This window comes from Dipteris shenzhenensis, chromosome 33 (assembly GCF_047967505.1).
Source record: "Dipteris shenzhenensis isolate YYH24624 ecotype China chromosome 33, Dip_SZ_1.0, whole genome shotgun sequence".
Lineage (NCBI taxonomy): Eukaryota > Viridiplantae > Streptophyta > Polypodiopsida > Gleicheniales > Dipteridaceae > Dipteris > Dipteris shenzhenensis.
This window is the reverse complement of record NC_141628.1, coordinates 24,134,990-24,160,960: the sequence shown is the minus strand read 5'-3', so window position 1 is coordinate 24,160,960 and position 25,971 is coordinate 24,134,990. Positions and strand designations below refer to the sequence as shown.

General features: G+C 39.1%; 1 protein-coding gene across 1 annotated transcript; it reads left to right on the top strand.

The window, feature by feature from the left end:
• Window positions 1-22,813: 22,813 nt before the first annotated feature.
• LOC147879856 (putative aquaporin NIP5-1) lies at window positions 22,814-25,665 on the top strand. Its single transcript, XM_087371538.1, has 5 exons — window positions 22,814-23,468; window positions 24,008-24,232; window positions 24,495-24,689; window positions 24,843-24,904; window positions 25,111-25,665. Exons 1-5 carry the CDS (start codon window positions 23,229-23,231, stop codon window positions 25,313-25,315), a joined length of 927 nt encoding a protein of 308 aa, XP_087227664.1. The 5' UTR covers window positions 22,814-23,228; the 3' UTR covers window positions 25,316-25,665.
• The last annotated feature ends 306 nt before the right edge of the window (window positions 25,666-25,971 follow it).

Sequence of the window (25,971 nt, the reverse complement as noted above, 5' to 3'; positions counted from 1 at the left end):
CAATTGCCAACTCCCTTGGTTTCCTCATTGTTTCCTCCATAACTCCTCCCACTATCTGTAGATTGATGATGTAGCCCTTTGCAATGTGGACCTCCTCAATTAGGTGATGGATTCTTGTAGATGCCTATGCATTAACTTCCTGCCACCTCTTGAAGATGTTGTGGGCCATATTTATGCCTTGCACAAGGAAATCCATAACTTCTGCATGTGTATTGGTGCTTGCTCCCTTAGCTATCTGTATTCTGAGGATGATCCATATGCAAGGTTTGCAAAGTGGCCAAGTGCTTCTTGAACATCTATCCAGTTAGCGGAGGAGGGCGCTATGGATTTCATTATGGGGGCCTTGCCCTTAAGAGAGGAGAGTAATGAGGCAATTTTCTTGGAGAGGTTAGGAAGTTGATGATGAGGCTGAGTACTTTGGCCCGTTGGGTCATCAAAGTTAAAGAGGTCATCATAGAGCTACTCAGCCTGTGACTTGGACTGCCTTGACCCTTGTTGTCACTCTTGCTACTGTTCATGAGCTTGTGTGGCCATGAGGGAGGGGATGACCACCTATGATGCCATAAGAGTCATTTTTAGACTCTGTTGACTTGTCCCCGTGATCCTTTTTTGGGCTTGATCCAGTTTATGCTGCTCCTAGATCGAAGAAACCCTTTCTACATGCAGTAATGTTCTTGCTCTTATGTCTTTGAAGTTACTAGAGGTGGGACTAGTTGTACCGTCCTTGCTCTACGATGTGCTGCCCCATCATGGTCGGTGGACCAATGTATGGGCTTCATGATATCTTTTATCAGTGGCATGAACAACATAGGATTTCCAATTTTTTGTAGGGGCTTGTGGCACTGAATGTCCATCTCCTTATAAAAGTAATATGTCCAATTGAACCTGAACTATACAAGATTGAGGAGTTGGAGGTTGGCCACTACAACATTATGGTGGTCTGACATCTTCACCTTTGTAAGGAACCACAACATGCAAGTCGGCTTGACATAGCCTGGGTCCTTTATGTCATCAAATGGTATGCCTCCCTTGTGGCTTCTGCCGTCCCAATCGACCAAGGGGGCTAGCTTCTACTCTAGATGGCAGGACCTTCATGAATGACTTTGTCATGATGGGGAAATTAAACACTGCTCTGATGGCATCGATGCTGAGTTGAAAATGGTGGGTGATGCCTCGTTCATCTATGAAGGAGGTGATCTTGGTTGAATGATTATACTTATCAACAGATTGGGTGACCAAGTTCAAGCCTAGATAGCAAGGGAGATGGTCAATGAAGGGCATAAGACCAACAACTTCCAAATAAGGCTTGACCTCAGGATCATAGCAAGCCTAATAGCATGTGTAGCTATGATAGGAGACACGAAAATCTAGATTGGGCTTATAGCAGATTGAGGAGTAAATGGATAGGCCATTGAGATTTTCTAGCCATAGGTGGTGATATGTGGCCTAGTGGGGATGTGTTGGCTATAGTGATGGAGTGCAGAGAGACGGGATGATGGATTCACTCTAGTGGTGGAGGGAGAAGTGGATGGATTGGATAGGCTAGGAGTATGGGTGGCTAGACTCCATGGGGCTAAAGGAGTGGTAGATAGCGAACAGATCACTAAGAGAGTCATTGGAGCTTTTGGATGTAGAACTCATGCAAACGATGAGAGCTAGGGAAGCTTGAGGATGGCTTGGAAAGCAAATTTGACAGCTCTAGGGAATTCTTGGAAAAGAGTTGGCAGAGTTCTATTCAAAATGTTAATGCAGTGGATTTTTGCCCAAAGGGTTGTCCTTTGATAAAAAAGGTTGGTGAGAGACAATTGTCTCTTATCCATCTAGAAGTAATACCCCCTCTTTAGGGTTATACTAACCCACACACATTGAGGAAAGAATTGGATTACTTACTTCTCTTTTTTGTGCCCCTTTTGGCTTGGGGTTAGGGCTCCTCACTTGATGTATTGGCTGTTTCAACTAGGAAAGTCTCCTCGTATTTTGTATTAGTGCTAAAGCCTTGCTTTGCACAACAAAGTCTTTCTCAACTATCTGGGATTTGAGAGCTCTTCCTTTGAGTCATCTTCCTTATCCCCTTCTATGACCATGTCATCAACATTTATTTATCTCATCTTCAAACACTTTGAGAACACCATTTTTCCACCTCCTCTTTTTGATTCTCTTGAATCTAAGCCTCTGTTTCCTAATATTCTAGAGCTTTCAAAGTATTCTTTAATATGAAGGTCATGCCTCCTTTACCTTTGTAAGTGCTAGCCTTAACTTCCTTCCTAGATCCTTGCCTTCCCTGCTCTGAGGGAGGGTCAGCAAGAGGTTTGTAATTGGGGAGCATAGGAGGGAGTGAGTCAGCCATAGTAGGATTAAATTTTGATAGCTTTTGAGAATAATTTCGCATTGTGTGGCTAGAAAGACCACATAGGAATCATAAATTGGGAAATTTTTGTACATTAACTATTTTTCCCTGTATATATCACCCCTTCTCTTCATGATGAACCCTTTTGATTTATGAATTGCTCCTTCTCTACACTAATAGCCTCTCCTAGTCCACCATAGAGAGATGTACCTTGGTTACAAGCAACAGGGAAAGGTCAAGGGCTCCACTTAGACCAGTAATTAAGTGGATCTTTGATTATCCATGATGAAGTCTAGAGTCCACCTTGCAACACATAATGGCTAGTTTTGGATAATCCATAGCCCTTGGTGCAGGATCCTAGTAGCCATATCTTCCCTTTCAAAGAGGAAAATGAAATAGCCCCTCTTGAGAAATTTGGTGTTGGCAACCAATTATCATGGACCCAAGATTCAAGAATTGCAACAAGGTTTTGTGCCTTGGGTAGGAACTGACCAATCAATAGAGTCATTGTTCAAGTCCTCATCTTGTCTGCTTGTCAATTTTCCCTTCATCACCTTTGGTTCAATTCTTGCATCACTTGTACTCTAGTAGTGATTGGAATAGAGTTTCCTTTAAGGGAAAGGGAAACGAAGAGTCCTCCCTTAGAATTTTGGACTATGCCCAAGTGTGAGGGCTGGGTGACAGCAGCACTGACGAGGAACCTTTGTTTCTAGCTAGAGCTAGAACTATTGCATGTCCATTTGGCCCCCTTTCGAATCCCACCTGGTGGTTTTATGGCTTAGGCAAGTTGACGAGAATCTTCAAGGGTCCTCCTTGGTTATGCTTTTAAGTAGGGAGGCTGGGAGTCAAAAGGGAGACAAGCCTCCGTGAAGTGTGTTGGAGATGTCCATAACTAGAAAGAAGAGTGTTGTGAAGGAGTAAAGGGAATGTAAAAATGCCCTCAACTCCTATGCCCATGAGAAAGGTAAATGTAAAGGCCTGTCATATTTGTAAGAGGATTGAGGGGTCACATCAACATCTTGTCCCTATCCTTGAGGTCCTAAGAAAATTGCTCCTAGAGGCCTAGGCATGCATGCTAAGGGAGGGGAGGGGAGGGAGAAGATGGGATGTCCCATTAGAGTTGCCCTCCATCCTCTTTAAAAAGGGATACCTATTCATGGTTGCCGAATCAATTTTGGGATAGTGACACATTTCCAAAAGTTTTGAGCCCACAAAAATTTATGTAGGGTTGGCATTAAACACAAGTTAACTTAAATGGAGTGTGATGTGTCATCAAATTTGATCCTAAGGGAGTCTAGATCTTTAAGCCTATAATTTTTTTTTGGTGCAAGATAAGGAATTATGAAGAAAACCCGTGAGAGAAAGTTCCAGGTAGAAATACATCATGTAAGCAGAAAAAGTAGCCCAAGTGTGAGAAGGGTTGACCTAGATATTGCATATCCTCTTTTCTTTTTTTGGACTTCCCATTGTGCTTATGCAACCACATTACAGGTGCATTAATGCATGCATATGTGGGCTAGCATATGCAAATTCCTCTTTTCTTTTATTTTTTAGCTACCCATGGGCGTTTATGCAACCACATTACATAGGTATGTGTGCATTCATACATATAGCATATGCCCTTTGGTACATTTTGCTTTCCAAAAATGATTTTTAATTCAATCAAGGGAATACTAGTCCTAAATCTATCTTTTTAGGGACTGGTTTAACAAGAACAAAATAGGCTTATCCAAGATGTGAGGAAGTTGAACCAAGAATATGACTAGTTGTTCAAAGAGTTGGATGACCATGAGGGTGCTTATCTAAGAACCACTGCTCAGGTGTGGCAATACAAGGATATGGTTTAAGAGGACTCAAAGTTCGAATAATACAAAAATAGACTTCACTTGATTCAACTAGTTTTTTGTTGTAAAACTGTAAGCTTATGCACCTCTATGGAGGTTAATGAACTATGGAATCACAATGTAAAAAGTTTTTGATATCAATATATATATATAAATAACTTTTTACTTAAAAAAAACTTTTGAAAAATCCAAGAGGGTATAATGAAAAGAACTCTAGTAGTCTGACATCATTCTTGCTATATGTTCCTTCATATTTGTGGATGTTGTTATGTATGGGAATTAGAATCCTTTGCAATTGTGATTAGTTTTAAATTTTAAAGTATTAACAAATTCAAAAATGGGCTCATTTTGACATTGCTAATGAAATAGAAATAAACTTATAATTTTTGTGATCCTTCTTAACTTTGAACTTCTAAATATTTCCCAAAAAAGGAGAAGAAGAGAAGATCTCCAAGTTATAGACTTGGATGCTTTGTACATAGATCAAAAGTCCTCTTGACAAATTATAACTATTTGGCACCAAAATTTCCTGTTATTTTTGACATACACTTTACTTTTACTAAATTAAAATGGAAATATTCTCTAATTGCTTGGTATTAGACCTAGCTTTTCATAAGTTTAAGTTTAAGAGCACAAATTTTGTACTTAGCTACTTTACACAATTTGTCCTTTTGAGCATTGGAGTCAAACTCTCTCTTAAGGAGCACACACCATGTATGTTGCTTCTTTGGTTTTCAAATGTATATGCCTTGATTGGGGTGAAAGCATAACTTGCAATAAAGAGACGTAAGGAAATAAAGTTGAATGTGGATTGTAGAAACAATTAGTCTTAGCCTCATATGTTACAAGTTGAATGTGAAACATGTATGTAGGTACCAACATTATTGTTGGAATAATTAGTATTAGCCTCATACATTCAAGTGGAATGTGAAACACATGAAAGTGGAAATAATTAATGTTTGTGTCTTTAGCTACAAACGTAATGAAACTTCAACATCAAAACTTTTTGGTTAGGTTGCTTGGTGATATTCAAAGTATGATGTAATATTTAAGGATCTATTTTGTGATATCTTTTTACATTATGTCCTTCAACCTTCATGCCTTTAAAAACTCACAAGGATAATGGAAATGAGGTTATGATACAAATAAGTGTAATTCTATTGATGGATGTTGTACATAGTGAATCATTATTTTAATTCTGCTAAAGCATAGAATACGAATAGAAAAAAGATCACATTATTGATGCCATATAGGGAAAATAAGATGCAAAGTGATGTGACTAGACTTGCCAAGTTGGATATGCACATTTTTTCAACATTGGTACATTAGCCAACCTTTTCGTTCAATTTGTCTTGTATACCTTAGTTAGGGGAACCCCATTATGAAAGTGTTGTCCCCATCTCCTACAAATTTTATCAAAAGAACAGAAAAACAACCCATACATGTTACATGGCTAGAGTACTTTTCGTCTATTCCCCATGTTTGTATAAGTGATCTTGGCATAGGATTCACTTAGCCACCTCCCCCCCATTGCCACTAAAAATGTATAAGCTCCCCCTCCCTTTCAAAGAGAAAACCCAACTTGTTGTAAATATACCTTAATTTAAATTTAAATTGTATTGTGAAATTTGAAAGTTCGACTCCCCCCCCAAATGTATGTGAGCCTTTCGAGAAAAGTGGTATTAAAAAAATTCCTTACAAAACCACATTGTTATTAAACCCACCTTCTTGGGTTACATATTACTCAATGACTCCACCCTTCAATAAATTACACACCAAAGGTATCCATAAATGGCAAATTGTGCTCTAAAACGAATAAGGGGTATAATCATGATGGTTCATTCATAAGATGAATCCATCCGTGTCCCTTCTTTTCTTATATCTTAGCTCTCCATGTGATTCTTTCTTTGAGGCTTACCAACAATTGATGTTTTTAGACACTAGGCCAAAATAATACGTATAAGCCTTTTTTAATGATCTTTGGGGTCCCCTCAACAATATGCATATGCTTATATGAGAAAGGATATTGCTATATGAAAATTAAGGTCTTTTTTAAACATGCTTACTTGTAGATTGCATAGGGAAAACGGTAGTTATGGTGCATATAGATCTTTTCTAAACATGCTTGCATATAGATTGCCTAGGGAAAAGGGTAGTTATGGTACCTATCGAAGGATTTGCATGCGATGAGGATATGTATGCCTTTTGAATCATTATTCTTAGCTTTAAATTAAAGGTTTGGATTCTACTTACACGATAGAGGGGAATGAACCCCTCTCCACTCAGTGACAAGTTAGATGGGTGGGACTTTAAAATACATGTACTCATGTCACAGGTGTTCCGCACGTGTCCTATTGAATCATACCTACTTGAGTGAAGTATTTTACTACTTAAAGCATTTACGTGTAGCATTTACAAGCACTATTAAAAGGGGAGACCATATGTTCATGTAAAGTTGAGCTAAATGGCTCGTTAATCAGCCGAGAAGATATTATGCTGGAGAGAATCGAGATGTTGAGACAATGGAGGGATGAGAAGCGATTGCAATCTTCTGCAAAAAGCAAACGGTACGTTGAAGCGAAAAAGCAGCCTTGGATGTCAGCTGAAGAGTGAGTTGTCTTCTGGAACTGTCCGCAAGTGCCAAAGTACGAAACCGAAGATTCCTAAGGAGAGAGAGAAAGAGAAAGCGTGCCCAGTTCTCATAATAATAAGGAGCAGGTCCAGTGATGGAACCGCTTCGATGTTGGAAGATGGGTTGCACTGTCTGAGGCGGAGATCAATGGTAGAACCCACCGGACTCGAGCTTGGATCTGGGTTCTTAACTCAATCAAAGGTAACAATGGCCCATGGGTGCTTGCAATGAGGAGATCGTGTGATTTGACGCGCGGAAGTAGTTGCAAAATACGGGCAGAAGACGTTGAAAGCTCGCCCTTCCAAGCTACGGAGGACAAGACTGGCAGAGGCCATAGCATCCCATTTTAGGGATCGGATTCGCCTCCATCGCAACTGTCCAAGGTGGGTGAAGGTGTGCGGTCATGAATGACGAGTGCCGGAGGGTGGAGACGACATTGTTTTGGGACTGCTGCCCAGTTGGTGTGGGTGCCACTGTCCAGAGTTCAGACCTGAGCAAGGATAAATTCATGAATCAAGCACATCCGTTCAATCTTGCCTACTAGAGGTAGCTGTGTCTATCTAGCTACTAGTCCCTCTAGACTCGGGAGTTCTGCTTTCTTTGAGGGCTGCTGCTCACTCCCACCGTGTCAGATAATCCCAAGCTTGCAATTTTTAAATGTCGTTTTTAGCATCTGATGGTTGATCACGGTCCACCCCGTGGGCTTCGTTGCCTCAAAGTCCAACGTCTGAGATTCAGAGCGCTGTCAGGCGCGTCTGTGGATCGATGGCGTGGAGAGGGCAGCCACTGTTCACGTGATCAACACAACCTTTTCGCAATTTGCAGGATAGTTTCGCAGAATAGGTGCAGCAATGCTAATGAGTTGGCAAAAAAAACATTTTTCTTGACAAATCACAAAACTAACTGAATGCTAACAATTTTCTCAACAAGTCACAAAACTTCCGAAGGTTTGTCTTAAAAATTTGCAGATATTTAGCTAAAACATAACTAAATTGCCTGGCATCTTGGAGAACTTTTGATGAAAAATATAACTAAATTGAGTGACATTTTGCAAATTCTATAAAATTGAGAAAAATGTTTTGTGATTTGTTGAGAAAATATTTTGTAGAGGTGAAGATGCAAAGGCTCCAAGTTCATTGTGTATAGTTTATAGATTTTTTGGCACATTTCATATAGAAATAACATGATGTCCATACACAGCTCATGTAATAGCCTAGTTAACCCATACTTGAGTTAAAACATACCAACTTCTTATAGAACAAAGTCCAAGAACCGGGAAAAAATCCCCCCAAACATTCTTGTTGGCCACTTTGCACTCCTTCCACACGATTAGAGTTGCAAGCTCTTCAACCAACTAAATGACCAATAGAAAACATCGAAAAGTTAAGAAAGCCACTCCAAAAAGTTCTCTTCAATTATGTAGGCCATAAGTATTAAAGTAGATGCAATCAATTTGCCTACAGTCATCGCATGCGCACAACAAGGAGGGCTTAGGCCTATACATAGTATGATGGATACTACATATTTCCATTTATCCAAGCCCTCCACATGTGGAAAGTTGTGAGTGTGGGATTTGGGAATCCTACAATATGCCCAAATGTGGGAGGCTCAAACATAATCATCCCCATTCATGGGGAGCTATAAAAATGCTTTGCAACTTAGCAAAAATTGGTGACTTTGGCTCAGGTGGGAAGGCATTCTAATCTACTTGTCAAAGACTAAGGTCCATAGAGGCCACATCTTAGATGTTACATCTAATGAATTCCCTTGCCAAAAGCTTTGCTTCCTAGATCCCATGAGATGTCACTAGCAAGTCCATCATCCAAAGTTGGCATACAATGAGGCCTCATCTCTTCATCATCAAACAATCTTTACCTACCTACCCTATCTTTTGATGGGTGTCACTATCCCATTGTTTCAATCCTCCAAAGTCGCATGAGATGGCACACAATAAGGCCTTACCTTATCATCATCAAATTAGTTTTACCTACCTTTCCAAGTATGTGATGGGACAGACATGGTCAAGTGAATCACTCCCAAGCCACAAGGACTTTAACTTTATTTTGGGGGGCTTTAAGCTTATAAGTAGGCATAATAATAGCTAATAGTGGTCAAATTGTTTCATCCTTAGCTGGCCAAGGGTTTCCCATAACCATCCTAAGGATTATGGGGAGACACTAGAGGGCAAGGCAAGCACCCTATGATGGTAGGAGCTAAGGTTAGGAAATACCATGATCTTGATTAGAAGCTTGAGAGAGAGAGAGAGAGAAAGAGAGAGAGAGAGAGAGGATGGAGATAACATTCCAACCAGCCCATGGAAGTAACCAACAAGTTAGTTGGCTTGGATGGCTAATACATTAGCTACTTAGGAGCAACAGCTTGCAGGCTAGCTTATATTAACTAGCCAATTGCCCCTAACGCAAATAGCTTGCTAGCCATCGAAGCCAACTAGCTGGTTACTAGCTATTTTAAGTCACCCCATTGTATTATGTGCTTTTATGTTGAGCTAGTTGACAATGAATGGTATGTGTGCTCAAGGTTCACATTTGAGATCTTTCACAAAACTTTTACATGTATAGTGCATATCCCTATGAATGTATCTTAAGGTAGAGGTACATTATACATTTTATATTTTGTTGGATGAGTAGAGAAAGCTATACCTCAAATTTTTGATAGAGAACCCTGATACAAATATGAGTAGAGAAATCTAATACCTCAAATTTTTTATGAGGAGCCCTAATACTTTTAATATTTTGTTGGATGAGTAGAGCTATACCTCAAGCTTTTGATAAAGAAGTCTAATTCAAAGATTGGTCACGAAGATTTGAGAATTCAAAGTCTTAGTATGTTATCTTAGTCAAAATAGGAACATGTTGACTTTGCCATGTAGAGTTTGACCTCACATAGCAAGCTGTGAAATAGATGAGTTGTAGTTATACTAGACCATTCATACATGTATACAAAGATTCATGCCTTCTAGGTAATGCCCCATTTATCAATTACCTAGGTCTTCACAAAGGCAAGGAATCTTGATGGCATGGGTTCTATGTGTGAGGCAGCTATTTGTCCAAATGGAGACTTGTGCAACATCACATCGAATGCATCCATGGAAAATCCCCATACTGTAACACCACAAACAATGAAAATTTTTAATAGCCTTAGACTTAATATGGAGTTCAAAGGATTGATGTATAAGGTTCTACCAAAAAATATGGCTATCGACCACTCAACCACATAAAGTTATAGAGCATTTAGTGTGAGGCCTCAGCTCACTGCACTAATTTTTTATGCTTCCATGTTTTTATTCTACAATGTCAAGTGTGACCACGTTGCATCCACTGCATCTTATACTAGTCTATGATGGGGGGCTTCCAATGCCTACAATGGCCACATAAGAGAGCCAAAAGAGAATGTTGAAGCAAGCTACTAAGAGGACTACATTGGATTTAGAACTTCTTACATACCTCAACAACCTCATAATAGGCACACTACAAGAGATCCATTCTAGCCTATGGGTTGTTAGGGAAAATTTTGTGGATATACACCATGGAAATTTTTGGAGACTAACGGAGGAATGAGATGGCACAATTTGGATACTAATGGAGGAATTAGACGGCACTATTTGGAGACTAAGGAATCAGATGGAAACTCTCTATTGTTCTTGAATATGTATAAATTATATGATTTTGCTAAATTAATTCTATGGTCATATTTTTATCTTCTACATCTTTGGTAGAGCACAAAACTACAAAAACAATGGAAGAATGGGAGTCGTCCATGTTTGCATTCTCATTATACAAGCGATGGTGGAAAATTTTTTCTTCTTACATGGTTTATTTAAAAATCCTTGTCACCTTCGGCTCACTTTTGGTATACTTTTTCCTTCAACATGCATTGGGCTAGCTATTTCACTTTTTCTACTAAGGTGGAACAAGTACATGCTTAGAAGAGACTATTTGAAGACATGCTGATCAAATAATCCCTTGACTAAGAATTGTTGACATATACATCTATGATATAGCTTTGAGCAAGATTGGTTAAGGCCTTTCTTCCTTTTTTCTCAATCCTCAAATCCTCTATATTGTTCTATGTTGATTTCAAAATTGACTTACCAACCTTGCTTAGGACAAAACTCTCTCTCTCTCTCTCTTTGTGTCTGTCTGTCTGTCTGTCTCTCTCACACACACACACACACACATGCATGCCCCCTTAGATTTTTTACTTTAGAAAAAAGGCTAACAAACATCCTTGTTTCTGTATCTAAAGCCTATATACTCTAAAATTTTCAAAATTATGGACTTGTGCATCTAGATATATGACTAATAATACTAGGATCTAGAGCGTATGAAATTTGGATTGTATATTTTCTTAGTCCAAGATTTAAAATCTCTATTTTTGGATATTAGCCTTTAGGGACATATATTACTTTGGATTCTAGAATTTTTAAAAAAGGTACTCTTATATGGACCAAGGATCCCAACTTAGATTCCAGAATTTCTTAACATAGGGATGGGAACCTCTTATTTTGAGATCTCTTCTACATATATTGCTTGGGATTGTAGGATCATTTTTTCTTAGCTAAGAAGCTTTGGATCCCAGATGACATTTACCTCAAGAGTGAAGCTGATATTTTTTTTGTACTATGGCATTCCCGAGTATTGTGTTCGAATTTAACAAGAAAAGGACATCATAAAACTTTTTCTTAAAAAGTAATGATCCAAGCTTCCAAAACTATATTCATCGCCATTACTAGATGAAATTGCCTTTAGAAAAGGCTAGGACTGAGGACTAGAAACCAAGATAAGTTGTTGCTTACATGTTATGGTGGGTTTTGAGGATAATCTTTTTATGTTATGGCCAACATATGTTGATGTTTAGATCCCAAGACTTAGATCTACTTGGTGCAAATCTAAGGACAACATGTATGCAGAAATCATTCTGACATTGTCTTACAACACCGTAAAGAGGGCCCAATTCGAGTTCTCCACCTAGCCATGACTTTCCAGAGTGCTCCCCCTCATTCGACACCGTGAACTCCCTTGTTTCTTCTCTTTTCTTTTTGGAGCCTCTCTTTGGAAGCCTCCCCTGAACCCAGTGCATGCCATGTGGTCTTCCTATGATGCCAAGTGTCATTTCCAAGGTCCTCACCCTTTTAACCCCTCTTGGCATCCCTCTTAATCTAGATCTATTTTGCCTAGGCATTAATTTGTGTGTCCACCATTGCACTGTCAAGCCCTCTAGCTTCCCGCCTTATACCATGGTTGCATGGTATTATAATTGACGTAACATTCCCTTCCCCTTAAGAATTGTTTACGTCCTCGAAAACAAAATTGGGAAACCTCCTCTGGAGACTGCTTACCTTTTCCCATGTTGAACTCTCTACAGATCTATCTTTCCACTTAACTAGACATTCTTTCCATATAGTATGTCGCGTTCTTTTTTCTTGTGTATCTAAAATTTTTTTTAGTTCATGTGGTAAAGATGCGGGTTCAATAAGTTCAACTAGGACTTCATTTCCAATGAGATTATCATCATCTCCTAATTTTCTTTTTAGCCTACTAACATGAAAAACTGGATGTACTCTACATCCCTCAGGTAAGGCTAATTTGTAAGCAAGTTCTCCAATCCTCTTAAGTATTATGAATGGTCCACAATACCTAGGAGACAACTTCGGACATTTACCTATTTTTAGAGATTCTAAAGATTCAGGTACCTTAAGGTAGACTTTCTTATTTACTTCAAACTCCAACTTTCTATGATGGGGGTTTGCATAACTTGGTGCTCTCTTCTTATGCTATCTTTACCTAACTTAAGCATTTGATTCATATCCTCAAGAAAGTCTTTGGCTGCTTGAACCTTCTCTTTTTTAAGTCCCACTGTCATTGGGGCTCTAGGTTGAAATCCATACATCATCATGAATGGACTGAAACCTGTAGCTGAATGTTTGGCACTGTTATATGCAAATTCTAATATGGGCAAATACTGTTCCTAATTAGTTTGCCATTTACTTACATATGCTCGAAGCATATCCTCAATGATTTGATTGACCCTTTCAGTTTGACCATCACTCTGTGGATGATCCGCGGTGCTCATATTCAATGAAGTTTCCCACCTCTTAAAACATCCCTCCAAAAATGGCTATTAAATTTGCTATCCCAGTCACTAACAATACCGGCGGGTAGCCCATACAGTCTATAGATATGCTCCACAAATAGCCTAGCTAATTCTAGAGTTTTAACATCTTCACTAACAGGAATAAAATGAGCCATCTTGGTCAACCGATCCACAATTACCCACACAGAGTTGTGCCCCCTCTATGTCCTAGGTAGTCCCACAATGAAATCCATGGAGATGCTTTCCCATTTGCCAGATGGAATCTCTAATGGGTGTAGGAGACCTCCTACCTTAAGGCGTTCAGCCTTATTGACCTAGCATTTTTGGCACTTCAATACATAATCTTGGACGTCCTTACCTATTCCAAGCCAAAAGAATTGTCTTTTTAGAAGTACATATGTCTTCTGAATTCCCGGGTGTCCAGCACTCGGACTATCATGACATTCAAAAAGGATTTGGCGCCTAATGTCATTATCATCTGGGACACATACTCTGCTCTTGTAGAGTAGGTAGCCATCTTCAATAGTATATTTTCTCCACTTGAGTCCTTTATCACCAATCTGTGGTGTGTCACCATTTCCATGTGACTCCTCAGTGAAAGCCTCTCGATTAGTTGGATCCCTCTTTTTAATTGCTTTCCATATTTCAGAGAAGTGAGGATCAAACTCACATTTCCCTTTTAAGGACTCTAGGAAATCATTCTGAAATTGAGTAAAACTCAATTCATTAACAATTGGCATTCGGCTAAGAGAGTCTACTACCACATTAAACTTCCCTTTCCTATATGTCAATTGTATATCAAACTCTTGCATTAACTCACCCATCTAGCTTTTCTACCTTTAATCTCTGGCTGATTACAAATCCATTTAATGCTTTCTTGATCAAAGATGATCTCAAATTTTGCACCATATAAATAGTGCCTCCACTTTTTTAAAGCATAGACTATAGCATATAGTTCCTTCTCATATGCTGAGTAATTCCGTTGGGCACGATCTAACTTTTTGCTTTCAAAAGCCACTGGTCGACCTTTTTGTATAAGTACTGCCCCAATAACAAAATCACTGGCATCTGTCTCAACCACGAATGGTTCATTGGGATCCACTACTTTTAAGACAGGAGCTGTTGCTATAGCTACCTTTAATTTTCCAAAACTTCTCTTTTGAGGTTCATCCCATATAAAGGTGGTTCCCTTCCCCTTAAGCTAGTCCGTCATCGGAACAGCAATCTTAGCATAATCTTGGATAAATCTCCTATAGAATCCTGACAAACCCAAAAATATATGTAATTCTTCTAGATTTGTAGGATGTGGCCATTCCAATATGGCCCTTACTTTGTCAGGGTCCATATGAACCCCTTCTTGGGATATTATATGTCCCAAGTATTTCACTTCTTTTGCAAAGAATTCACATTTGGATTCTTTTGCAAAGAGTGAATTATCTCTAAGCAGTTGGAACACTTGCAAAAGAATCAATTATCTCTAAGCAGTTGGAACACTTTTTGCAAATGTTCCAAATGTTTTTTTCTGGTTTTACTATAAATAAGGATATCGTCTAGAAATACTATAGCGAATTTCCCTAGATATGGCCTTAAGACACTATTCATAAGTGTCATGAAAGTTGTTGGAGCATTTGTTAATCCAAATGGCATTACTTTAAATTGATAATGCCCATACCTAGTACGAAATGATGTCTTAGGGACATCTTCTTCCCTAATTTGTACTTGATGATATCCTGATCTTAAATCAATTTTAGTAAAGTATTTTGCTCCTTGCAATTGATCAAAGAGCTCATCAAAGCGAGGCATAGGATACTTATTTTTTATGGTGATTTTATTTAGTGCTCAGTAATCTATGCATAAACGCATAGTACCATCCTTTTTCTTTACCAGCAAAACTGGTGCAGACCAAGGTGAACTACTTGTCGCTTTTCCCTTTCTAGCCCTTCCCTTGACCTCCCTATTCTTACCATCCCTTTCTGGAGTTGTCATTTTAAAAATGTATATTTTCTAGAAAATGTTAAGCAAAGCGCTTTATGTCAGAGAGAAAAATATGATGCCCACTTCCCTGGTATTTGTTCGATGGTCTTGAATTCGTCTTTGAAGTCGATGAATCCTCTCACGCTTTTAATTCTTAATCTCTCATTCCGATCCCGCTTTCCTTTATACTCTTGGTTTGAACTTTTCTACCCATTCTTCGATCTTCTTCTTTGAGTTTAGCGAGGCTAAGGAGATTGAAAAGAAGAAGGGGGTGAAAAGACTTTGAAAAGAGAAGGGGGGGTGCTTTAGATTTTAGAGAGGCATATAAAGGCTTTGATGAGGTGGCTTTTTCTAAAGGTCAAAAGACCTTAGACGATGTGGCTTGTGGAACGTCGTAGTTTCCTGTGCCCGATTTTCAAACTCTGCACGCTCAAAGCTTCAGGCCTGTTGATTTGAGGGACTAGTAACTATAGCTTGTCTCTTTGGAAGGCGATGAGTATAAGCTCACGTTACAAGGCTGGGCTCACAGATGAGTCAAAAACTGTCAAATGACCATTCAAGAGCTATCTTGAGCGTTGCACGTGCGCAGATTAATGAATTAATGAGCTTCGGTCTGTTGCTTGACTTTAGCTTACCGTCGGGCCGATTCGCGAATCGTTCTTCCAACTTTCAAAGCTTCCAAAATCCTTCTGGATTTTGGACCCATTTCCTGATCTCTACGCCATCGCTCAAGGCCGTGTGCTATCTTTGAAATGGTGGTTGTCTCTAAAATTCTGAATCTCTGATAGCCTTAGTACGCACTGCATAGTGACTAGTCTTCTGAAATGTCGAATAGATTGGAGTCCTAGACCTTGAAGTCCTGAATCTTCATAATTGAAGCGTTGCGTGTCTAGGATGACAAGTCCTAGATTCTGATGCTCGAATCCCAATCCCTTGGACTACTTGATGCAAATTTGAGGACAGATTGTCTAGAGAACTCATTCAAAATGTCGAGGGGTCTTCAATATATTTCTCTACAATTGTATATATCTTGAATGACATTATGGGCATCAAATATCAACACTTAGATCCCAAGAGCAAGATTCGCTTGGTGCAAATGCAAGGATAGTGTCTGCAAAGCTCATTTTAAATGTCAAGAGGAATTCCAAGATTTCTTTATAATTGTATGTATCTCGAAGGATGGGATCCTAGATTTTGGAAATAGGCTTCTTGCATACTCACTTGGGATTTCGAGACGTGGACATTGAATCCACTCAAAAAGGGTGTTCATTCTTAGGGTCTTGGTAATAGATACTTGCTCTTGCATGCACACTCACAGGGAAGTCACTATGTATAAACAATATCTATCACATATAAAAACCACGATCAAATTTTTATAGCCTGCATTGTACTTGAGATTTTACACCTAATGGATGTGGCCTTTCCCTTAAGTACTCTTTTGGACGTTGGAATTATAGGTGGTGTGATGACCAAAACTAGTTAATACACTTGATAGATGGTTGGTAGCAATACTCTACCATGGTTTCTTCCCCACAAAGTACCTTATAACCCTTTCATCATTTATTTCTACCTCTCTCATGCGCATCACCTCCCTTGGATGCCCCCATCTCTTTCCCCTTTATGTCTTCAACTCCTTCTTATGTTGCACTGCTTTAGCCTATCACCCATCTTGTTGCTTTACCTCTTGAGGCCTTTGATTGTTGATTAGCTCTTGCAAAAGCTAATTTGAATCCTTTTCTCTCTTACTTAGGGAGATTTATTTTTTGAACAAATTCCCACCCAACCATGTATGGAGTGGTTGACACCGTCCTTTATATGCCATCATTATTAAGGTAGGATGTAGTAGGAACCTTTTCACCACTATGTTGAATAGTCTTGCTACTAGTCAGAATATTTTTTGTATTTTCTCGTAATTGGCGTTTCACTTGTGTTGGTAGGGGTGTATCTTTCTTTAAAGTATTTAGAAGGTCCCTTTGGTGAGGTGATTGGTGGGGTGAAAAGCTTTGAACTAAACTTGGGTCCCTTCTCTTTCTGAAGATCAAACCATGAACAAAAATTGCAACCCCTTATAAAGATTTAGGAGCAGTTTCCACTTCATACTTGGTGGCTCTTTCTTATTTACCAATTAGGACTTGTAGGAATCCGTGTTAAGTGTGAACTAAAATGAAAATGTGGAATTCCTCAGAGAAAAAGAGATCTTTTGCCATTATGTCCCTGTCAAGGAAGTCTTACATGCCCTTTACTATGATTTGCATTGGTGTAATAGTGTGATGGGAACTAAATGAATGGGCGCTATAATCAAATTCCTTAAATGTTAACTTTAGAATTAAAAATGAGATGATACTCATATGTCTTGAGTTACTAAATGTACAACATTTTAGTAGTAAAAAGATGCAGCAGGAATCTTGGAACTAATAAGGAAGAAAAGACAATGCGTTTAAGAGCACAAGGAAAGGGTTATTACTTGATAAGGCATTTTACCATGTGTGTATTTATTAGGCAACAAGCGAGATATAGCTAAGAGTGTTTCCAAGCTTGTTACCAAGCAAGTAACAAAGGTTTCTGTGGAAATGTCCATCATTAAGGAATAAAAACGTGGAAGGATTCATGAATGGAGGAGATTTCATTGATAATTAAATGTTATTAATGTTGACATTACCAGTCAATCATATCTAGGATAGTATTATTTGTTACTTGAATCTGTTTATTGGATTCTAGATGGAAAGCTAAAGAAAATTTTATTTGAATTAGTCCTAATATTCTCAAATAATGCATTTCAACAACTACTATAAAAAAAATTTATCAACAAAAAACAACTACTACAAAATTTAGAATCTTTATCAAACCATGATGCACAAAGATTTGTTTGATGAACGTATGTGGAACTGATCCGATAGATATTTTTTACATGGGTTAAGATATGCCTACTTACTAAAGCAGTCTACTATAGTCCATATCGTATTATTTTGACTCATAATAGTAGTCATTCTAGCAAGAGATTCTATAAGTATTTTCACCAAAGATTGAGTAGGAATAGGTAAAGGTGTTAGCAATTCAAGAGTCTTTCCTTTATTACTCTTTATTTTTTGGCAAGTGATGCATTCCACATTCTTAATAGATTTTTCTTGATAGTTGTCCATTATCATTGTCTTGCGAGTCACTCCCCTATGTCCCATATACAATGGTCGATGCATTACTTCCATCACTATTTGTCTAAAGGTCGAGTAGTGCACACTCGCTTTTCATAAAAGGGTGGCCCAAATGTGCCAAAAAGTGCCAAAAAGTGTGTGTTCAACTATAGTTTGGGCCCCCAGGTAGACCCCCCAAATCTTGGCGGTTTGGATCCTCTTTGTAAGAGTTCTTCATGTCCTCATATGGTTGAATCTCTATAGCAGTTGATGCCATTTGATATGTGAATCTGATATTAAATTTTGAGTCAACAAATTTTTAATATTTTCTTGATTTGTTTTGAAGAGGAATTCCCCTCCATCAAATAACGTTTCCACATTCCTAAAGCATGAACATTAGTTAACTCTTTGTCATATGTGCTATAGTTGCACTCCTTTGGTTTCATTTTTTGCCTTCATATGGTTCTTTTCTATTAATGAAACCTTTCAATTCAAAAGTGCATGACATTGTAATTATCCTCACTTTTGAAATGGTCCAATTGCGCTATTATTTGGTTCCCTTATCTTTGACCATATGTACTTTCCCAATTAGACTCATCTTCCTTTCAGGATAGTTGGTTGCTATATGCTCTTTTTTACTTACACTTGTAACGATTGATCACCTTCTTCTTGGAGTTCTTGTAATGATCGATTGCCTTCTTCTTTGAGTTCTTGTCAATGGGTAAGAGAATCTGTCTTTTCAAAAGCAAAAAGAAAGTTAGGTTTAAAGAAATATTTTCAACCAAAGTTCTTCTTTTTTTGGAGGAGAGGAATGGATTGTCCTTTCCCTTTCTCACAATTCATGGCATAATAATATGGTGAAGCTAAGTGATGTAGGTGAAACATATTAATCTTAGCTCTTCAATCATGCTACGTATTTTCTCTTTTGGCCCTTCTTGTTGAATTTTGCTAAGGATTGTAGTTCCAATAAAGTTTGCCAAAATTGGTCAGAGTATGCTAAGATTTCTTTAATGCTCTAGTGGAATGTAATAAGTCAAAGCTGAAAAGAACTGAAGGTTTCTACAATACAAGGCTAGTGCAAGACAATAGTGGGATACCTTTAAACAATTCAAGAAAGAGAATCTTAGCATACTCTGACCAATTTTGGCAAACTTTATTGGAACTACAATCCTTAGCAAAATTCAACAAGAAGGGCCAAAAGAGAAAATACATAGCATGATTGAAGAGCTAAGATTAATATGTTTCACCTACATCACTTAGCTCTACCATATCAATATGCCATGAATTGTGAGAAAGGGAAAGGACAATCCATTCCTCTCCTCCAAAAAAAGAAGAACTTTGGTTGAAAATATTTCTTTAAATCTAACTTTCTTTTTGCTTCTGAAAAGATATATTCTCTTGCCCATTGACAAGAACTCCAAGAAGAAGGTGATCGATCGTTACAAGAACTCCAAGAAGAAGGTGATCAATCGTTACAAGTGTAACAAAAAAAGAGCATATAGCAACCAACTATCCTGAAAGGAAGATGAGTCTAATTGGGAAAGTACATATGGTCGAAGATAAGGGAACCAAATAATAGTGCAATTGGACCATTTCAAAAGTGAGGATAATTAAAATGTCATGCACTTTTGAATTGAAAGGTTTCATTAATAGAAAAGAAGTTGTCTTGCATGATGATGGTAGTACGCATGGTTTTATTTTGAGATGGACAATCATTATTGAAGTTAGAATCAGCCCCTTCCCATTTTGACATCAAGGTTGCATTTATCAAGGCTAAGTACAATTACACTAGAGGATTTGAAACTTTGGAGATTGCAAGTAACACCTAAAAGGACAACCAAGATTTCTAGTGGAAACCATATTGGGATCGACATTATTTTTGGTATGCCCTAGACATATTAATACAATCCAAAGATAGATTAGGATTCTCATTAAATGTGGTTTGTAAAAGATGACCAAGAGTTACATTGAAGAAAGAGATTGATGCTCTATTAAATCATACTTAAGCCAAGAGAGCAATCAAGAAGTGAGAGAAAAATATTTTGATTTTGGTGAATATGGTCACAACTACCATTCCTAACACAAAACCTACTCATCAAAAGTTTATATCTAAGTTCTTTGATTGTTCTCTAGAAGACCTAAACACTTGGTCTACCTTGTTCAAGAGTGAAGATCATAAGATAAAAATCATACTAGTTAATATTCCACCTTGTAAAGGGCCATATAGAGTAAACATGATAGAACAAAATAAATTCAATGATAGATGGAAGAGTCGATAGAAAAGTGATTCATAATATCTAGAATTCCCAATACTTGCTCCCATGGGCTATGCCATACATTGTTATTGTACAATTGGCTATGGCCTTTTGTTTTATTTATTTATTTATTTATTTTACTCACCCACCTTTTTGGCCTTGTGTAGGGGCACCCTACCTTGGGCATACACAGTAAGCTATAGGAGTCGAATGTAGGCCGTCGCCCTAGTTGGTAGGCCCCCTATCGTTGGGCTACCATAGCATCGCAGCTATGCCCTTGTGAATTATAAATTGGGATATTATCTTCCTTTTATTAATTGTACATATTGGTTGTACATATGGGCCATGCACTTTTTTTATAATTGTATAATGGGCTGTTCTTTTGTTCTTAATATATACATACATAGTAATTTGGTAGTTCATTTACATGATTTTATTTTCATGCAAGCAATGTAAGATGCTATGTGTCCTATGAAAAAGTGATACATGATGCCATGAATCGTGTATAGAAAAATCATGTTGCGCACTATAGCTTGCACAATGTGAGATGTCTTCTACTAGCCAGAAGCATATTGGTTTTTGTAGCCCCACATGTCCTATAGCTATAAGAAGTAATACCCACTAATGGCGAAAACACACTACAGCATCTGCATGTCCTATAATGTTCATAAGCAAATGGTAGCAGCACACTATAGGCTGCATATGTCATGTAGCAATCACAAGTGGCTTGGTGGTAGCAGCACATTGCTCCCTCTAATTGTCAATGTATTAAACATATGCATCCTAGTATTTTCAATGCACTATCGAGTACATGGTTCCATGTGCTTTCTATCTAAAACAAGTGTGCTAGTGGTAGTAGCACATTTTAGCCTTTATGTGCCACAAGCCCTTTGATGGAACCATGTAGTCTAGGAGTTTATGACTAATTTTTAGACTAGTGGTACCAACGAAATCTAATGTTAGCCAAGAAATCCACCAAGAATTTGTAATAGTATCTTGCCCCCAATGCACTAGCCCTCAATCCTTCAAAAAATGAATCTACTCGAGGAATATGACTTTGGCATTGTTATCGATGAGTTATCTCATACAAGCATCCCATGAGTGTCATGCCTACAAAAAGGTTAGTGTGGGTACTATAAATGTGATGGCAAGATGTGCCCATAGATGTTAATATGGTTATTGTTGGTTAGATTGGCGAAGTCAACATCTATGCTTGGGTATTGAATGCATTATTAAACCTTAAGTCTTGTTGTACAAGAGTGGGAGAGTAGGGGTCATCCACTTAGAATGCTACCTAGTTGCCCATATTTAAAGGGAAGAATAGTTTATTTTTAGTTGGTGACCTTTTATTTATATTTAGACCAGTGAGGAATCAATCCTTGAACTTAAGATGAGGGTCTATTACAAAATACAATAAAGTGTTGAGGGAGCAAAGGCTTATACTTCTTGGTGGTTTTGGTGATGAGAAGGAGATGAATGGGAAAATAATGCAAAGTAGATACTTAGACCTAGTGAGGAATCGATACTTGAACTTAAGATGAGGCTCTACTACAAAAAAGAGTAAAGCTTTGAGGGAGCAAAGGCTTATACTTCTTGGTGGTTTTGGTGATGTGAAGGAGTCGATGGGAAAACAATGCAAAGTAGTGTGAGGAAGTGTGGGGCATTGCCATACGGTATCAAATAATTATGGCGTAATGTCATGAGGCTGTTAAGCACTACAAAATGGAGAAAGACAATTTCTAAAGGGAGTGTGTATCAAGAGAGTGTGACAGGCATAACAAAATGGAATTGAATATTTTATGAAGGGTTGGCTCAAATCATTAAAGCCTAGATTCAAGTAATTGGCACTAAATTGCTAATAGTTAACTTGTCCCACCTACTCAATACTATAAAGGTGAGATTATTAAAGTCTAGTTTGTCATGAGTTCCTTCTACATATTAACTATATGTATATGTGAAGGACCTCAGTAGTAAGTCCCCTTAGTGAAGGGACATTTGAAATTGGATTAAGAGGTGATTAAATTTTTTTTAGGGGAGAGGGGGAGGTGTGAGTAGTGTATTTATAAGAAGGAATAGAGGGAGGATAGGTGCTTATGGGAACCGATCTTTGGTCTCTCTTTTATTTGAGCCACTATAATGGCAAAAAACGAGCAAAATTTTGCCTAGCTATTAATCTAAGGACTAAATTTTATGCATTATAGTTTAAAAGGCCAAAAGACTACATATTTTTTAACTATTTAAACCATTTATGTGCAAACCAGCTATATTTTCAAGTTAGAAAAGAAATTGTTTTTGGGGAAGAGTGGGAAGGAAAGGTCAATGGACTAGAGAGTCTAGGAGGGTGAATGAGGTAGAAGGGAATGCATAGCCTAGGCCATGGAAGGAAGAAGAGGTGAGAGTACTCTTGGGAGTACTTAATGGGTAATAGAAGGACGTGCTAGGTCCCCCACCATATCAGGCTTTACTTGAAGGCCCCTCTCTTCTTCTTCTTCTTCTTCTTTCCCTTCTTAAAGTCTTCGTCCATGCATCTGCTCACTCTCACTTGGTTCATTCTTGTTGCTTCCTTTCCTTTGCATCTCAATAGCTTCTGCCCTTCTTGTCCCCATGTTTCTTCTTCCATAGTCTCCCTCCCCATGCTCTCTCTTTCGTCCCTCCTTTCCCCTTGAGACCCCTCCCCTCATCTTCCCCACAGCTGGCTCCTCCTTCCCTCCCTTAATCACACCTCAAGAAAAGCCTCCCAACCATGTAAATCTCCTCCCCCTCCCTCTACCCCCTCCCAAAAAAAAAACAAAAAAAAACCAAACACCCACAACTCATCTTGCACAAACCATGTAGATAGCCCAACAGAATAGGCCCGTGTTGTCGCTCGAGTTTTCCTTGGGAGAACTGCCCAAGTAAGAAAAACCCACAAAAAAGATAAGTTGAAGCAGAGCTATGGCGGATTCAGGAGATGTCACACCTGCACCCTCCACTCCCCAGACACCTCCCACTCCTGTTGGGCCTCTGTTTGCCATGTCCTTGGACCGGATCCCCAGTGAGGCCAGAAAAACAGGCATGAGCAAGTGTTTTCCTTTGGATCGATGTGGAGGACGCGAGTACAATGAGTTCCCACACGCTTGCGCTTACGTTCCTTGCTCCTATCCGCCTGTGCCCTCAGTTTCTCTGTCCAGAAAGGTATGCAACCTCCCTGAGCTTGGATTTTCTGTCGATTTCAAGGGCCTTCGTCAATCTGTAAATGTTTAATTTCTTGGTTATGGTCCGATCCTTCTGTGCTGCCAATCCTCATTTGACCGACATTGCAATGCCGTTACAGGCCTTTTCCTATCCGGGTTAGTACAGAATCTTTCAGCTCTGTCTGTCTGTAATGTTGCCCTAGCTGCATTGTAAATCTGCTTGCCATGGCATTGGCCTTGAAATCCTTGAGCAGCAAGACACTCTCATTCGAATGCTTAGATTTGGGGTGGTTAAAGTATCGACTCTAAATAGGTATCGAAATTACAATTGCGATTCTCTGTCTACGGCATTTCCATCGGAAGGACTTCTGTGGATTTCAGCTGGCTAGAAGAGTGCGACCTTTTTCCCAATTTCACCGCTTTCTGAATGTTCTGCTTATGGATCGTTGTTGAAGTTTGAGTAGTTGGATTGATCTGCGTAGAACCATACCCAGTTGCATATTCTGTCGAATTCACGGAATCATCCGGTTTGTTTTGAAGGTAGGGGCGGAATTTATTGGAACTTTCATTTTGATCTTTGCCGCGACAGCTTCTGTGATTGTCAATGAAAGGACCGATGGAGGCGTGACTAGCGTGGGCCTGGCAGCTTCAGCAGGCCTTGCTGTGATGATAGTGATTCTTGCCACGGGACACATCTCCGGAGCCCATCTGAATCCTTGTCTAACGTTATCGTTCGCTGCTCTTCGTCATTTTCCGTGGATGCAGGTCCGTTACATACTACTGTTCCGAGTAGAAGTTTTCTCTCTAGGATCATCGTAGAAGCAGATAAGCAGAAGATTCTGGGTGCTGTTAATATTTTAAGCGAATTTGGCTGAAGGTTGTGCTGGGTAAGCAACGCTTCCGCAGTTCGAACTGCAACGATTTGCCCAATGGAGAGATGATGCCTCTAGTGTTGCGTACGATCTTGTATCACTATTCCGGACCAGCTCACAAGATAAAAAGCTGTTGACGCCTTCTTTTCTGCCAGGTTCCACTGTACATTGGCGCCCAGGTGACTGCTTCGATCTGTGCTTCCTTTGTTCTGAAGGGCGTCTTTAACCCTGATCATCATGGAGGTGTCACCGTTCCATCTGGCTCGGATTGGCAATCGTTCGTAGTAGAGTTCGTCATTACCTTCAATCTCATGTTCGTCGTGACTGCGGTTGCCACCGACACACGAGCGGTAAGAAGTTATTCATGAACCAAGCGCGGTGCATTTAATGGGGCCTTGCATCTCGAGACTCGAACTGATGCCGAATTTCTATCTCGATTACGTTGATATGTGCTCATTGTACATAGCACTGATAGCAGCTGATCTAATTTAGCTGTGGAACAGGTGGGAGAGCTGGCCGGGATAGCTGTGGGTGCGACTGTAACGATGAATATTCTTATTGCCGGGTAAATCGCATGATTCTTTGTTGTGAGTCAACTGTGGATAAGCCTCATGTTCTGTGTTTAGACAGCACGGAGACCAAGAAATGCAAGAAGCAGTTTCGCACGCCACAAGCATGCGTGCAAAGCTGAAGACTCTACTGTAACACCGTTTATGGTGAGTAGGAGTGTGAGATTTGAGCAGCTAATAACAAAACGAAGGTATAATGCAGGGCAACGTCGGGAGCGTCGATGAATCCGGTGCGCACGTTGGGACCAGCGATAGCAGCAAACAACTACAGGGGAATATGGCTATACATGGTAGCGCCGATTCTGGGGGCATTGGCGGGGGCAGCGGCGTATACGCTGGTGAAGCTCAAGGGCGAAGAAGGGACGGTGGCTGGAGGGCAGAACACGCCGAGGAGCTTCAGGCGTTGATCATCCTCAAAACAGCCAACAAATCTAATAAACATGGAGAAGCAAGCTCATAGTTACTGTGTATCACTACTATAGACTGAATCAGCTTATATAGTATCTTCTATATTTCACTTATATACTCTTTTTCAGCATATAGTCTTTTCAACTGCACCTTCACGAAAGGACCTCCCGCCAACACTACCCTAATAATATTATTATTCAGCTTCATCATCATACCTACTTACATATCCACGCTTTTAGTAGCTTCAATTTCAAATAAGGGAGTCCCCTTCCTTGATATATCTATGTATTGCCCCTCCTATTCCGCTTTGTAATAAAACATCGTGTGTGTTTTAGTATGTACATCATGATGCCACTCATGCAATAGTTGATTTTGCTTTGATCCAACTAAAATTTTGATGTGTCCTCTTACAACCTAGAAGTGTTGTGTTTCTTAAAAGCTTGTTCATAAATAGATGCATGACAAAAAAAGGGTGTGTACTAATAGGATCAGTTAGTTATATGCATGACCCTCTAATAGGATCAGTTGTATGTGCTTAAACAAAGAATTAGTTGGAGAATGGTGTTTGCTAACCTTCACTTTCTTGCATAAACTTTGTTATGTTGCACAAAATTTCAAATTTCTAATTACCAAAGGAAATGTCACTAGACATGAG